General features: G+C 45.4%; 1 protein-coding gene across 8 annotated transcripts in view; it reads right to left on the bottom strand.

Moving 5' to 3' along the window:
* Positions 1–17243, bottom strand: part of KALRN (kalirin RhoGEF kinase) — a 1626736-nt gene that overhangs the window by 242440 nt on the left and 1367053 nt on the right. For all 8 annotated transcript variants that reach the window (XM_086957084.1, XM_086957086.1, XM_086957088.1 and 5 more), the window contains one exon: positions 4990–5129. In XM_086957084.1, the coding sequence (XP_086813210.1) occupies positions 4990–5129 (140 nt within the window). The remainder of the gene's footprint in view (positions 1–4989; positions 5130–17243) is intronic.

Raw genomic sequence — 17243 nt, 5'->3', positions numbered from 1 at the left:
TGTTGGTGCCTGCCTTGATGGCCTGTACGGCACTGTCCATGTGTTTACCGAAGAGGGCTTCTTCGTCACAGGACATGTCCAGAAATTTTTACTGTACCCCAGGCTAGAAAGATGCTGTTTTCCGCCAACATTGTTGCCTTAAAACCGCAGCTCCTGCCAGCTGCTGAAACTCAGTTGAAGATATGTCCATAGCGCAATCAATTATTTCCGAGGATGTTTTTTCCCTTCCTGTAGGATCTTTGCCTCTGATAGTTTGTCCTCTGGCACTAGGTCTTTGAGGGTACTTCTATCAGACCACATTTGCCGGTCGTAGTGAATTGGCTGCACTAACTGTGATGGCAGACATAGTGGAAATTCTTTTGCCTACATTGTCTAGGCACCTGCCCTCTTATGGTGGAGCAGACATAGGCATGGAGTCGTTTTTAGAATGGAGCGGAGCTGCTTGAGAGTCTGGCAGGTGACTTTTTGTCTATGTGCAGTACGACAGCTGTGACCGTTGTAGGGTTCCTCATAATCTTTAGGACTTCTCATATGCAATCAACAAATCGGGATGACTTGTAACTGTTTCTTTGTATGCTCCTTAGAATCATCAAGAAAGCAGATTGTTCGACTGATACTGGGAATTGAAATCTGTCGCTCTCTCCATCAAGTTGTGTAAATCACCTATGGCATCTGGAGGTGAATCTACAGGCTGTGGCTCAGGAGGAGATGGAGTGGGAATAAAATAGTCATCCCATCTGCCGTGGGCGGATTGTCTGGAATTTCACCCTCTTCTCTGTCATTGTCTGATGACATGGGACTATCTCTACGAGGCACTGCAGTGTTTGATGCAGGAGTTATCCTGGGTGTCAAAGGTAGAGGGATAGGCCTTGGTGTCTTGGGAGGCAGAGACGGAGGTGAAGAACTGGGACGTGTTTGTGGCCTTGGGGGTCATGGAAATTTTATAGTAGTCTTAACATCCCCATAAAATCTTGGAAAAGTGAAGCAGGAAATGTTCTCCATAATGCCTGGGTCTTTCTGTATATTTTGTCTGGTGTGGGTTTTAGTACTCCCGATAATAGTGATCTTGCTCTTGCTCATCCTCCTCTTCTTGATACTTTATGTGGAGCTCAGATGGGCTGTTGGCTGCCCTAAATTCGGGGCAGTTTGGGCTCGACTGTTACCATAGGGCGCAGGATCAAGACTGTTTTGCATATGGCTTGGTCCAAGATCTCTGTACTGGGGTGAATGTATGAAATTGTTCTCCATTCTGTCCATCAATTGTTCTTTTTGCATTTGTCACCCCGAGTGTTACGGGTATGCCCAGACTTGGGTCCCGTGCTCCCATGCCACTGGAGTCAAGCTATCCTCGCTGAGGAGGGCTGAAAGCCCGAAACCTGTCCTAGGATGCTGGTTTCTAGTCCAGGGAGGACCTAGCTTGGCAGTTCGGGCTGGACTGCTCCCATTGGGCGCAAGGTCAAGACTGATTTGCATATGGCGGGGTACAAACGAATGGCACGGTGAGCAAAAAAAAACTATGGATTAAAGCCCAGATCTCTGTACTGGGGTGAATGTATGAGATTGTTCTGCGTTCTGTCCATCAATTGTTCTTTTTGCATTTGTCACCCCGAATTGGGGGTGCAGGGGGATCATCAGACTCATCCACGTCCAGAAGGTGACTTAGGGGAAGAGGAGGCACCTTACTTGGGAGAGGGGTGTTCAGGTAAGAGGGATGTTTTTGTAGCTTTTAGAGTCGAAAACATCATCAAGCCTGTAGTTGCTGTTCCCAACTGCTAGGACGGTTTTGTGACCTTGAACAACGAAAATTTCCCTCTCGTTGATGGCTGCAATGGGGCCATCGGTGGAGCCGTCGATGGGATAGACGTTGATGAAGAGATGAAAGACGTCGATATTGCTGTCGTTGATGTCACTGTGGTAACTATTGTCGCAGACTATGGTGAGGTGATCGCTGTCAAGATTTTCAAAATGGTTTTAGTCCTGGTCGTAAACGGTTCTGAGGAAAACTTTGAAAGACTAACTTAAGACTTCATAGTAGGTGTTGAGGTTTCAGACTTGGCAGTTTCTGAAGAATTTTTTTCCATTTTCTCCTTATTAGAACTGTTCTTGACTCATTGTGAGTCTTTTTAGGACCTTCCTGGGCTCCTCTGCAGTCTCTTGATCACTGGACCTTTCACTCTTATGTGACCTTCTCTAAGACGTTGAAGAGGTGTCACTGTCTTCCTCAAAACTAGGAGATCTTTTAGATTTCGCTTTTTTGAAGCCAGAGAAGTAGCCTTTTCTTCCTATCCACTAAGGTTTTAGTTGAATAGGTGCAACATATTTTAGTATTTTACCTTATGCTGAGGGTAGAGGCAGTAAATACAGTCCTTGTAAGGGTTTTCAGCATTAAGTATTTTCTTCCTACATGTAGTATAGGGCCTGAAAAGCCCTTTCTTAGATGGCTCAGACAGTAGTAGAAGTAGATAAATTTTACAATTGGTTTGAAGAAAAAAAAAATGAATGCGCTCAGAAAGACTACCTTCACTCAGCCTCTGTTGGGAGTGTTCTAGAAGGTGCTGACGCCCGATTGGCTGGAGTTTGGTTCTTTTTTTAAAAGGATATGGATATGCTATTAAAGTGATTGTTCATTACCATTATGGCCTATGATAATGTTATGTACTTCTTTATTATGGTACCATGGGGCTCCCACTTCGACAACAGGGAATGATTCCAGCATGTGAAGCTAAGAAAGATACAATACTGGTATAGATTTTTTTATCTCAACAAGATGCAAGGTCACCTTAGTTTAAGAATTAATGTTCTCACTATTTTCTTAGTGATTATCTATATGTATTAACTCACAACTGGCTGGATTTGACGTTGGTTACTGGAAAAGAAGACCTCAACCCAATTCATGTGAGCACCTCCCCTTGGTACAAGATGAGATCGCCTTTATAAAACTTTGTCTGAGACAGTGTTAAAACAGAGGATTCAGCACCTGAAAACCAGTGTGAAAAGATCATGCAACAGATGTTTTGATGTGATTTAGGAAAAGAAACAAACACATTGTCAAACAAAGGGTCAAGCCTGGTGTTTTGCTTTAACCTCTTATGAAGGAATGTGAATGCGTGGTTTAGGAACAAGCCAGAAAACTGATATCCATAAAAGCAGATTCTGTGACTAGTCTGTAACCATATCTTTTTTTTTTTTTTTAAGACGTTTATTAATGTTCAAAGGTACAGTACACATAGCAAAGCCTACAACCCTGCGGGCCGGCTGCAAATGAACGGTGAATCGTGGGGGTGTGGGCCATCATAAAAAGGGCATGTCATTGCGCCCCTTGTGTCCCCGGTGTGCTAGGACATGGAGAAGATAGTCACATTTTCTTAAGTCAAGAAAGGAAAAGTCCATAAATGACGCCTTATTTTTCATTTTTTTCTAGAACTGAGCCATGAAATCGGCAAACTAAACAAAACAGTTCGTATCGGTGTGTCCCAATGTTCCTATCGCGGTTTCCCCACTCGAAGTCCGTCCCACTAGCACGGTATTTGTAGGTGTCACCTCTGTACGGTGTGTTGTTTGCCGATGCTGTTACAGTGCAACTGGAGGTCAGAGGTGCGCGTGCGCAAGTGTGCCTGAACTTGGAGTGGGGCAGCCCCTGCGGGCCATAGTGTGTCATCGGCCGCCGGCCTTGTTAGTGGAGCATGTGGCCTTCAGGTGGAGGAGCCTCGCTGTCGGTGTGGCTATCAGCGTCTACGCCTGCAGTCGCCATCTGTAGTGCCGTCAGCGGCTTCTGCCGACTCCAACACGAGGGGTCAGAGAGGCCACCGTCCGTGAGCAGGGGTCCGATACTACAAACATGTAAACATATATGTGATAGTGGGTGGGGGGGGGGGGGGGGTGGAGTGTGCTTGCGGGGGCGATGTCAGCAGCTTTGTGCTTGGGGCGCGCTGCTGGGCAATGGCCGCTGATGGGCGCCTGCGTGGGCGTTGGGTCGTATCCGAGGTTTACGCGCTGGCTGTTTCTTGTCTGTGTCAGGGGGGGGGGCGCCACTTGCGATGATTCCTGCGATACAGCATTAGCCCCTGTGATCCACCTCCGGCTTCACCCAGTCTACGTGAGCCCTCTGGAATCTGTAACCATATCTTGACATAACCACTCTAGGAAAGTTCACTCTACCTCCAGGAAGCAGTCTGTAAAAAGCATGACACCCAACTCATCAGAATATCAACATAAACACCCCTCTCACAACAGAGGACTTGTCCCCTATTTATAGTGAAACTTGAAACTAACACATTTCATATAGTATAAATTTAAAAAACACCTGAAAATAGTCAAATTAAAGAAACCGATAACGGAATGTTAATTCTGTCAAACATTTTGATGGGCAAAATATCTAATGCTCAGACATAGCAGCCAATGATTATGAAAATAAAATAGAACCTAGAATGTTAATTTAATGGCTGAAGAGTTTCCTTTAACCTTTCCTGCATTACTAATCCCTGTTTCCAAGGAGAAGGCTTATTCACATTTCATGAGGTTTGTTTCCAACCTCCTTCAGTGGATGGTTTCTACCCTCCTTGCTGCACTTCAGAAACCGCAGCTTACCATAGTTCATACACAAATACAGAGTAGGTCTGTGTCATGGAAGGTGCCACTTAATATTGGATGAGGCTCAAATTCATGCCATACTTGCACAAGACTCGAATCTGGCAGGGTCTTCTGTTGGAGGAGTAATTTATTTGGGCAATAAGTTTATGAGTCGGGTGGATAAAGGAGACACTATTGTTCTGTTGTCAAATACTGACCAAAAAAGTCTCAGCATCATTCAACAACATAGGAGCGAACTTGCCTGTGCGACTAATACATCCAAGACCCGCAATTTATTTGGCTAATAACCACTGAATAACGTTTTCTTGACAGGGATGGAAAAACATAAGATGTTTTACATGTCATGGGGTAATAAAGGTTGCATAGTATTATTTAACAAGTTTGTAGCACCATACTCACTTCCTGCCTCTGAGAGCCTTCGCCTTCTGCTCCTCTTCATGGTTTCTTGGTGGTGTGGAAGGAGTCATCCCTTCGTTTAAGCAACCACCACCAACCGTATCCTTCAAGGTTCCTCGATACGAGCCTCCTCCCTCCATCGTCTGTCAAACAAATGATAAAATATTTTTTTGTTAAAAGAAACCGAGATAAGTTTTATTTTTTCTTCCTTTGTGGCAGTCATCTTTAATATTAGGAAAGTTATTTTAAAAAATCTGAGGAATTAAGACGAATCCAACATAAGTGGTTATCAGACTTGAGCTTCTCAGTCTTTAGGAAATATCCTTGGTTATATTTTTGATATTTCTCAAAGGAAAGAAAACTCATTATTAGCTCCTTTTCCACTCCACAATTCCAAGGCTGAGAAATTAAAGCACCCAGAGCTGCAAGTACTAAGGGAACGGTGTGGTTAACTTGAATATGAGCTATTATGGATAGTGAAACACAGACGTTTGGTTTTGGGAAACAAAAAATGCTGTAAACAACGCAGTACTTTTACAACGCGGTCGTTACAAAGACCTCGTTACCACACACGCCATTACATCACAAGTCGTATCAACGACTTGCTGTAGGGGGCATGCAACACCAGGGAATGTGTTGGATTTTAAATCCAACACCTTCCCTGCTGTTGCACAAACTGCAGTAGCAATAGTAATTAATACTATTCCTAAGTCCAGCGCGCCCCCTACAGTAAGTAATGCACGTGTGGTAACAAGCTGGTCGTTGTAATGGCATATGTTGTAAAGGCTGCGCTGCAACCTCACATATTCCAAAAACAGTTAAAACACAAAGTTTCTGCTAAAGCGAGGGCACTGTTTTATGAGCCTGTTGACAACCGCAGGGGTTGCCAAATACCAATGTTGCCTAATTATGGATCCAAAGCCAGGTATGCTTTAAGAATAAAAATTTATATTATATATACATACATACACACACACTATCTTGCCTAGCCTTGATTCCACCTCACAGTTGTTGTACACCACGCAATGTTTCTGGTCTCCATCTCACTGTTACAGGCCTTTTTCATCCCAGTTTTCTCCCTCTCTTACTCTTTTCCTATACTTCGCTTTGTCCTTCCTCAATTTTCTGGCTTTCACTCGCCTGCTCTGGGCCAAAGTCTGATATTGCATAGGCGAGACCTATTGCATTTGCCAATGCTTGTTATTTTAAAGGTCTTGAAGTCTAAGGAACGAGCTGAAGGAGACATGGGCTATATATGTGCTACACAAATTCCCTGACCACCAAACTGTGCAATCATTTCGGATTGACAATGAACAGGGCCAGCGTCGGATGGGTAACGCGGGCATTCAGGCAATGCCCGAGGGGCCGGTGTCCGAGTTCTGCTGTGGGCTGCTTTTTTGAGCAGTCTGGGGGGACCATTTTCGCTGTCTCTATTGTTCGAACACAGCCAGCGGCCCAGTGGGTGTCTGAGTGGTCTTTCTAGGGGCTGATGGGCGCTCATTACCAACGTTTTGCAACAGGCAGAGGTATCACTCCCTTTGTCGCGCTGGCCAGCCCATTAATGTGTGCACATACTGAGCGGGGGCAGGGGGCCTGAGTAGAAGTGGCCTCACTTGTTTCACCATAGTAAACGAATGTGTGCATTTTTTTACCCCCTCCCCTCCTAAAGTTGTTTTATAAGATCACGCCAAAGCAGTGATTTGACTGAGGAGTGATTATGCAAATGTGGGCCTATTTTTTTTTTTTTTGCGAGCCCGGGCCGATTTTCAATCCCAATCCAACCCTGAACAGAGCGAAAAGTTTAAATGATCTGTCTGCCAGGAAAACAGCACCATGGATGCTTGTAGCACTTAAGAAAGTGGGGAAAAGATGGCTGCCGACTGCACTGCTACCGAAGAAGGCCATCAGCGAGAACTTTACACGGTCATTTTCTTGAAAATCTGAACAAAGGCAGAAAGAAAAGGAATGGGGCAGTGGCGGCTGGTGACATTTGAAAGTGGTGGGGCGTAAATACTGCACTGTGGCGAGCGAGTGCAGCAAGCAAGGCCGAACCACCTATGGGGGGTTCGGGGGTTCTCCCACGAGAACATTTTGAAAAAAGGGTGGGCAAATGGTGTATTCTCAAGCACATTTGAGAAAGAGGTGGCTTGGCGAATACATCTCTGGGAGTAGCCAGACAAGTCTCTTTGCACAGATACATCTCTCTCCCTGCATTCACATAGGCACAGTCACCCTGCACTCATAGACCCATTACTCACCCTTCCCTGACACATTACTAAGCCAGCAATCACCCATCCACATCACTCACTCTGGGCTCACACAGGTACACTGCTCACCCTGCACTCACACAGACATCACTCACCCTGGATTCACACAGGCACACTGCTCACCCTGCACTCACACAGACATCACTCACCTTGCACTCACACAGGCACACTGCTCACCCTGCACTCACACAGACATCACTCACCCTGCACTCACAAAGACATCACTCACCCTGGACTCACACAGGCATCACTCACCCTGGACTCACACAGGCATCACTCACCCTGGACTCACACAGGCACACTGCTCACCCTGCACTCACACAGACATCACTCACCCTGCACTCACACAGGCATCACTCACCCTGGACTCACACAGGCACACTGCTCACCCAGCACTCACACACACATCACTCACCCTGCACTCACACAGACATCACTCACCCTTCACTGCACTGCACTCAATAGGTTTCCTTTATTACAGCCTGTCTAGGCCTGGCATTGCCTGGTGACAGACTACAGTAGATAATACCACGTCTGCTGGGGCCTCTGAGCAGGTGGGGGTGCTTAGCACAGACCCGAGAATGCAAGCAACCTCCCCACAGACACTGGCGTTATTGTAGTTGTAGGCTGTTAGTCACTGCATGCGAAGACGTTCAGCAATTGCCCCCAGCCGTGTTTGCGCCCCGAAGACTGACATCATTCAACCACGATCTGTTAGAGCCAGGTAAACCAAAACAAACATCGACAAATAAGTTTCCTGGCTCCCCATGAACTTGTCTCCAAAAGGTAGTAATGGGCTAAAATCTAAATGCGCTTTATTTTCATCTGGTATTCCATCAAAGAAGAACCTGTTCCCCTGACTCGCCCTCTCCCCCCTCCAACTTTCTCTCTCCTCTCTGGGTGTGCTGTGTTACTAGAAGCCCTTTGCAGATGTGTAGAAAGAGGTTAATACGTGTGTATCAAGGCAGATGTAATACTTTCAATGGGAGAGTACAGGCAATCCCCAGAGACACGTAATGCTTTTAATTGAAGAGTGCTGGCACTATTCAAAAACTAGCAGGTACTCTGGTACAGAGTACCTGCACTTCTATTTTTCCATTTCAAGCACAGGATGTATGTGTTACTCGGACCTGTAGCTTAATACAAATAACGTGCCGATTGCAGCTATAAACGTTTAACTAACCTCAGACGATGACAATCCGAGTGAACCTCTTTCCTACTAGTGATTTTTAGTAACACGCAGATCTCTCTGCAGCGGGTGTGTTATCCCGCTGAACTACCAACACCTGCAGTCCTTTATGTTCATGTCCCAGCATGGCACGTCGCTCCGTCACCCTGGCAACATTCTGTTTTATGAAGAATTTCTCTAGCTGGAAAGGAAGCTGGCTTGACCTCATGCTTGGGCCTGTCATAAAATCTTTTACCATCTGCAACTCTGCAGACGATGCTTCCACTTGGCTGCTCCAACCTGCCGGCCACACTACAGAGCCCGAGGCACCAGGGCCTCGGATATTGCCATCAGATGAGGGAGAAAAGCGGTTCCGTGCCAGAAATCTATCTATAAATATACTGCTGCGAGCATGCAGGATTGAAAAGAAAATGCGGCCGATTCCCGAATCACTCAAAACTCCGTTTCTAGTCTTAACCTGGGTGAACAGCCTTTAATGGCGGGCTCTAATTCGCCGGCATTACGGGGTGGGGGTTGGGGGGATTGGAAATGAGGGACAACCAATATATTTTAAATAAAATCGTATAATAAACTTACCAGAGACTCCGTCCCGATTCCCGCCGTCCTCGTTTTGAAGTCCTGTCCTGCTGCAGCACGTCATCAGGAAGGCGGCGCGACAGGCAGCCTCCCTCTCCACTGCCGCAGATTGATTGGTGCGGCCGGCTGCCCCAGGTGACGTAGTTTTCTGTCGTATGCTGCTGCTGCAGCATACAGAGAACAGGGAGAGTTGAGGCCAGGGGGGGGTGGCTTGGGGGAGTGGCTTTCCCACTGTAGTTAATACTGTCTGTTTGGGCACCGGCCTCAGGCTGTCCAAACAGTCAGTATTAACAATAGTGGGCAAGCCACTCCCCCAAGCCACTCCCCCTGCCCTCGAGTAACACTCCCACTGTAAACACGGAAACTGTTCTGCTTTCTCGCCGTGCGAGAAGGCACAAACAAATGCTAGTTATCATATTATATAACTTATATAATATGATAACTAGCATTTGTTCTGCCTTCTCGCACGGCGAGAAAGCAGGGGGGGCGGCGCCCAAACGCCCCCATGTAAGAACCGCCACTGGAATGGGGAAGTAGGCTGTTGGAAAATCATTTCCCCTTTAAGGCAGCGCAATCTAATGCCAACAAAGCACAAAGCAATACTGGTCACGCACAGGACTGCTGGTGAAAATAGAATGGAAGGCAATGTTTTGGTTTCTTCATTTAAAATGCAAGAACAATCCAGAATGTAATTCTAGTGTATAAAGAGAAGGCACGTTTCTAGTGGTGTGCTTGCAGGTAACAAGCAAATAAAACCTCCCACTGTGCAGAAAAAGACAATATTGTGATGATGTGACCAACCACAGAAAATAAAAATAAAAAAAGTGGGGGGTTGGGGGGAGACCAGCTTTTTCCTGTCGATCGTAAGATTATTCGATCTATATATTTATTTATTCATGCTTTTGCAGAAGCAGTAATTGAAGGATGTTGGCCTGGAAGATGTGTACTGTGAACTTGGTCCCAAAGGGCCCTGAATGTTCATATGGTGTTTTTGGAGTACCTATAATTCAAATTACATCACGAGCAAGAAGACTATTACTTTCACCTTTGGCTATCACTTTAAAAGCAGGTACTAACCTAGCAATGCAACGTACCACTATAAATAGTGACAAGCAAGTAGAAAGAATTCCACTGACTAAACACTGAAAAACAATTTATTGCATGTGTATGTTTTTTTTTATATTTTTGCTCCGCTTTTTTTATTTAAATACTTTTGAGAAGATGTTCGACAAAAAATAAACCGTAAATTAAGAAAAAACATGAAATTTCACGACATACATTCCACACAAATCCACTTTGCAATTGTCTTAGTTCTCCCAAACATCACAATCTATTTTTTCAAGTTGGGGGAGTGAGCCATCAGTGTACAGCCTCACAAGATTTGCCTGAAAGATTATGTGACTGAAAAAGTAAAGTAATATCCACTCAACAGGACAAATAGGCAAAGGGGTCCAATTAGATCACGGGTATAGTGTTGGGTGTGTTTAAAACAAAACTTGCTGAATGTAGGTGGTAATGGGTGACGCATATCCGCCAGGAAACACTATCCACACACACATAAAATTACATTGCACAGTGACGTAGCCAATGCTAAAACATTCACAATAAGGCTCAGGTTTGGGGTGAAGTGTTCGAATTTCCCGCACACTGAAGTACCTCACAAAAAAAAGTTGTGGATTCCACACCTTAGAACTTACTGCAGCCTTAGAAAAGTGATTTATTGCAGAGATGGAGTATACAGAGGAGCTCAAAAAAAGAATTTCAGCGTCTACAACGAGTTACAAAAGAAGGACTTCCTGTGGGTCGACATTACAATGGCTAATTAAGAAATCAAAAAAGCATCTGAGAGGCACATCTCTGGGGTCACACTTAGAAGTAGGTGAAATCTCATATTTGCACATTCGTTAATAAAAGGGGAAAACTAACGGGTGTGTCTGCATTATTAGACTCTCTAGCCTCCGCAGTTCTGTAAAGTCTCAACTTCCCCTCTTTTGCTTTCCTCACCTTGCCTTCTTTTTGGCTCCCTCACAAATTCCAACACTTCCAAGCCCCAAGCTCTCTGCATCCTGATCCCTCACACCCATCCCAAACTGTACAACCCCACTGTGCTACCTCTACTGCTCCTTTATCTCCTCCTTGCCCCTTCTCTAGCTCCACAGTTCATTAGCCCTCCAGTTCCCATCTTTGGCCACCTAGTTCCTCAGCTCTCTTGAGGTCCACCTTCCCTGCCTGGTTATTTCAACACAGTGTGTCTCATTAGGAGGATGTTAGCTCAACCCCAGGGAGATACCACTTAGGCAGATTTGGTCCAGCCTTGTGCTCCTGCATCTGAAAGGACCATGCGCAGTAACACCAGGCCTGATTTTACTGAGGAGATTTCCAGGATTGGTGAGGCTAATTTAGACTTCGGGCAAGGGATTTCCGGTACAGGCACAGTCTGCCCCCCTCCCAAGTGCTTCCTTCGCCACGGGTGGGGTGGAGGTTGGGGGTGTGTGGAAACTGCTCCCCAGCTCCAGGAGATCATTCCGTGCCCACTGATACCTGCCAGACTCCCACTCGGTGATCTGCAAGAGACCCTCCCAATCCGATTTAGCATGTGCTTGTAACAAGTGGTTAACGGGAGCAAACAATTACCTGAAATTGGGGATAACCACGCAGAAAAGGGCCTATCCCTTAACCTGCATGGCTGGCCCCCATTCTGGAGACTCCAATCACACGGTGAAGTGAAGAAATTCCTTGCCAGATCCAGGAATTCCTGCCATCGTACAACTTGTCAGCAGGCCCTTTGCTTGTAAAGGCTAATGTGTGGCCCCCTCGAATTCCTCTACTACTCCGTACCACAAAATATAAAGTCTAGTTATTTCCCAACACTGGCTCATGAGGTCCTTGTCCTCCTGCTTACCAGCTATCAGTTTCCTTCAACAAACAATCCCACAACCTTCCCATTTCCAGCGCTATCCGCTCTCAGGTTTCCCTCTCCCTCCTTTCTAAACATCCAAAGTCCCAGCCGAAATTTCAGGAAGCCACACCCTAGTCTTCCAGAGAAGTCATCCTCCGCCCTCAACACAAAGCCCACCAACTATCCAAACCAGCACTCCTAACACACATCGATTTCAAACTTGGCCACAGAGTAAACCAAAGGTATGCTTACTTTTCCATTGTATTGCTGGGGGACTGTCTTGGTAACAAACCAAGCAGTGCTTTAAATGGGAAATAAATAAGTACAAGTACTCTTACAATGAGCTAGGAATGTAGCTAGTGGGCGGGGCTAAGGACAAGACATATAGGACACTTCTAAGTGGCCGAATACTTCTATATTCTTGAGTGTGCACCCACAGAAACAAGCAGCAATGCTCGCACAAAACATTCCAAGAATGTCCTTTAAAATACCTCCCTAGTGTCTGGATTCTCTCCCTCTTTCTCTCGCTTTTCTCACACACACACACACACAAACATGTGCACACAAGCAGGCAAACACCCAGACACAAGCAGACACTCACACAAAAGACTCAGGTGGGATAAAGGCCATTTTACACCCCTTATCTCCCATGACTTTTTAATTGCTGCTGTCAGCGGGATGCCTGGATTCGAGTGTGTGCACAAATGCACACCATGGTGTGAATGTGATTGACAGCATAGGGCCTGAATGGACCCTGTTCTGTCAAACACAGCGTGGTGGTCAACACCGGACATTATGCAGATGAACCATGCTGAATTGTTTAGAGGTGGCTCAGCTTGGGCTAGAGACGCTTTAGCTGCTGTCAGACAGCCTCGTTCGTGCGCGTGAGCCAAAGCAATCCGGAGCCAACCCTTAACAAGTACCGGTACTCTCTGGCAGCAGAGAAGTGCTGGTACTCAGAGTGGAAAAAAATGAAAAGTGCTGGTACTCCGTACCAGTGAGTACAGGCCCATTTAAAGCACTGAAGCCAAGGCATTTGAATAATGCCATCCCTACTTGAATATGCAATGATCATTTTCATCTCATTTGCACAGAAAGTTAACAGTTATCTTATTTGCCTAGTCAAAATGACGCATGGAAAATAGCACAAACAGCACATATTATACAGCACTCCTCGGTAGCAGTAACATTCGTGGAGATTATTTACTTAACCCGAGACCCATGTTCACTTTCTTTTCTTCTGCCCCTTTTATGTTGACCTACGGTAAACCTTCGGAAAACCTGGAGAATTTCAGCCTGCCGTTTATTCTCTTTTACACGCTCTAGTGAAGCTTTACGTATTTTTTAGGTCAGTTACCACAAGGTGGCTAGTATTTGCAATCCCGAGATTATTGCTCTTTGCCTGGTGGAAGAGGTCAAAAAATATTTAAAATGTTTGAGAATTTGATATGAAAATTCACACCAATTTTCTCTTAGGGAGTAGAACCATGAATTGTATTAACAAACTTACTGAGGAGCATGGAAATAAGCCTACTCCAACTTATAAGGCAAGAGCTGGACTCAATGCAAAATTGTAGTACTGCTAAATGCCGTGATAGCTTGTTTTTTAAATATAATCTTTTATGATGTATTGCAATGTAAAATGTTAACTTTTTTTATGCTTACGAATTGTTTCTTTTCACAATGTAAATGATCATATTTTTGATCGAATAAAATTATATTTACTTTTCTTGTCTTAATCCTCAGCTATATGGGGCACAGTACTAAAACCCCACCCGCTATTTTTTTCCCCCCTAAAAGCTCACTAATGTGAACATGTTTAGCGAATATTACTTTTCCAAAATGTCCATGCCTACTACCTTAATAATAATAGTAATCCACATTTGTGGAGCACAAACACACACCCGTAAGGGTCTCTAGGCTCTGAGGGCCGTCGGGAAGATTAAGCAAGCTATTGCCCAGAGTCACATGGTGCTGGGCTAACCTGCCGCCGGAGCAGGTGATCGAACCGTGATCCCCAGATTCCAGCGTCAGTCACCCTGGCCGCGGTGCCACACCCCTCCCCTTAACAACTCCTTTTTTATTTTTTAGCCGTTTTATGTGGTGCAAACTCCACCCAAAGTGCACCAGTCACACTACACCAGGTCACATGTATGTATTATTTTTTTGAGGGCAAGGGGAGAATACATGATTTGCCCATAATCTCGAACCTGGTTGCCCCAGTACCAAAGTCGGCAGCTCTGGTCGTTTAACCACATCTTTATCTCTCTGACTTTTACTCAATTGTAGACATAAGAAATTGGCATCTTAGATGCTGAGCAGCAGTTCATGGACGTCTGCTGGGGTAGTTGCCACAAGTACAAATCCATGTGCCCATCTGAGGGCTATTGTTTGTACTAACACTGCCCTTTTGTTTGGCATGGACCTTGCTTCAGAGAATTATTTTTTTATTAACACAGGACTATTCACATTGCTTGCCTGATCCACCTTGGAATTAAATGTCTATGGTAGAAAGCAAGTACAAGGGGGAATTCTGCGACAATAGCTCTGTGTCTGCCTAAGCTATGGATATTATACAAAAAATCCATTGCTAACTAATTGCAAGTATGTATGTACAGTGAAATTACTTCCTGGTGAACAGTACACCTAAAAGAGCATAACAAAATGATTTCGTTTTGTCATTCGCTCACTTCCCTTTAGTGAATCGAGCACTTGCATGCACAAAGAGTATGTCATTTGCAGATCCTGGGCCAAATCAGCCTTTCATCCTTCCAAGTTTCAAAGATGGTAAAGGAGTTGAAAAAGAGTACAGTACTGCATGGGAGCAAGTGCTATATAAAATAAAGGGTATTTTATGAAAAGCCATTTAGTTTGCTTTGCTCCCAACATATACCTCATGTATGCGGGTCATCCGGTTAAATAGAAGTAAGTAAAGTTTTAGAAAACATGCCCTGCTGCCGGTTCTCACTTATCTGAAGAGAGGGGGAAAGCAGTGAGAAAGCACTGAAAAGTAGGGTACCATCGCATCTCTCCTTTCAGGCAGTATTTCTTGGTACCCTGAGACCGGGGTGTTGGAACCAAACAGACGAATTTATTGAACATTGCTATATGTGACGAAGGTGCTTAATTTGGGAGGGTACCTTAGGCGATAGACACAGGGACTCACTACGAAACAAAGGGGAAAATGTAGAGATGAAATGAACCTCCAAAAGTGGGGAAAAGAGGCAGGAAGTGTACAGAGCTGGGAGGGGCAGGCATAGCGCAGATTGAAGGAGAGGCAACCAAGGCATCCAGCAGCACCATCATTCTGTGGGTCCGAAGTAAAAGCACGCGGCCTGCGCTTTTTTCTTCCAAGTGAGCACTGTTGGTGATGTTCTGTGAGGTGTAGAATGTGTGTCAGAAAGACACTACGAAATCACATGATGACAGACGTGGTGCAAGAGAAGTCGCAGATTACAATCGGAATGAACAGCAAACAGCCTCGGTATGCACACAATATCTGCTGTTTTGATCGTCAGGTTGGCGCTGCCATCATGAATCTAGAGGCAAGGCCGTGTCTTTCCTCACCCCGGGGCATATTGTATGGAGCCAGAAGGGGAGAACACCACCAATGCGACCAGGGAAACTCCGGATCTCACGGGAGTTACCGAAAGAAGTACAGTCGTTGCGAAAGCACCCCACGTACTGAGGGATTCCCGGCGCACCGTGCAGGCCTGGAATGCAGTCAGTCCAGCTTTCCGACATGAGAGAGGCGGTCCGTCGTGTCTTAAGAAATGAGTGTTGGGGTGTGGAGGGAGTTGGAGGTTTGTTTCCTGTGTTGCCACTCAGCAATGGCAGCGATTCCACAGTTGCGGGGTGGGGGTCCAAACGGGGACAAGGGCAAATGCGCGCTGGGACACCGACCCCATCTGGTCCCCTCGCCTGGAGGCACCAGTGTACTAAATGAATCCAGAAGCAGCTATGCCCCGGACAGGGCAGGGGGTCTGAAGCAAAGACTTGAACGGGCTCAGGACTGGGGCCCTCGCCCGCGGTACTGAGCGGGTCGGGGAGAGAGGGCCTCCGGTGTGAATGGGCCCCGTGTCCTGAACACGGAAGAGGGGCGCGCGTCCCGGACTGTTCAGTGCATCCCCACACACAGGATGCTGCGGGAGATCGAACACCAACTGGGATTAAACCTGTATATTACAGTGATTTGGAGAAGAAACATAGGAAGGGAATATGGAGTCACAATTGCATGGACCCATCAACTAAAATGTCTATTGTAGAGAGCAAGCACCATGTGAAATTCTGAGAAGAGAACTCTGTTCCTGCCTCAGCTATGGACACTACACTAAACTATCAGTTGTGGCCTACTTGGCAGGATGATGCTCGTACAGTGATATTACTTCGTGGTCAACAGCGGAAGCATCATCTTTATTGTGTTCTGGTCGGCTTTGTGAACTACCTCATTGCAATGTTCTTCAATTGTTATGACGTCACCACAACCAGAAATTTACTTTTTTATATAGTGCTTCACACATCGATTTTTGTCATCTCAAAGCACTGCACACAGAACGTGTTACTATTACCCAGTTTGATGGTACTCACATTACCAGCCTTGGAAGGATAGAAGGCTGAGTTGTCCTTGCCAGGTTGTAAACTTAAACAGTAGGATAAAAAGAGGACGGTCACTTGCGTATAACGGGCGGAAGGTCAGATGATAACAGCAGGCTTCTTTGAGAGTTGGTTACAGAGTCTGTGTCCATATTAGTTTTAAATAACTTGTGGTACATTTCGATGTTCTTCTGAAGCTTCGACGTACTTAGAAAAAGAAACAGCCGTAATAGTCTTTGTAAAGCTCTGTGGTTCATTGTTACTTGTATATACAGTGTAAACATCTGCAAGAAGATATTCTATACAGTGATGTTTATCCTATCTGTGGCAGACCTTAGAACCAGGAGGACTAGGCGCCAGATGTATCAACCATTTTTTCAGATGAAAAGACTCTAGATTGGAGCTTGTGAATGCTAAAAATGTTTTTTGCAATCTAGAAATCCAATTTTAGGAGTCTGTAAAATTTTACTGAGCTCCTAAAATAAGACTGGGAATGGATACGGATTTGAAATTTGGAGGGGGTATGTTGTGGGCAAAGATTCCAAATTCCGAATCCGTATGCAGTGAATCAATTGTTCTCAACCGTAATTCCAGGAGCAGACCACTAAAATGTTATCGTCACACAAGTTGGAGTACAAACTCATTTGCAAAAGGGAAGGAGTCCCCTTTAAACCCCTTCCTTATTTAAATGGTGGTATGCAGACTCTTACAGGCCACCACCCTTGTGATTGCG

Source organism: Lissotriton vulgaris, chromosome 2_1, assembly GCF_964263255.1.
Source record: "Lissotriton vulgaris chromosome 2_1, aLisVul1.2, whole genome shotgun sequence".
Taxonomy (NCBI): domain Eukaryota; kingdom Metazoa; phylum Chordata; class Amphibia; order Caudata; family Salamandridae; genus Lissotriton; species Lissotriton vulgaris.
Note: the sequence above shows the minus strand (reverse complement) of the source record. Positions and strands in the feature narration are given on the sequence as shown.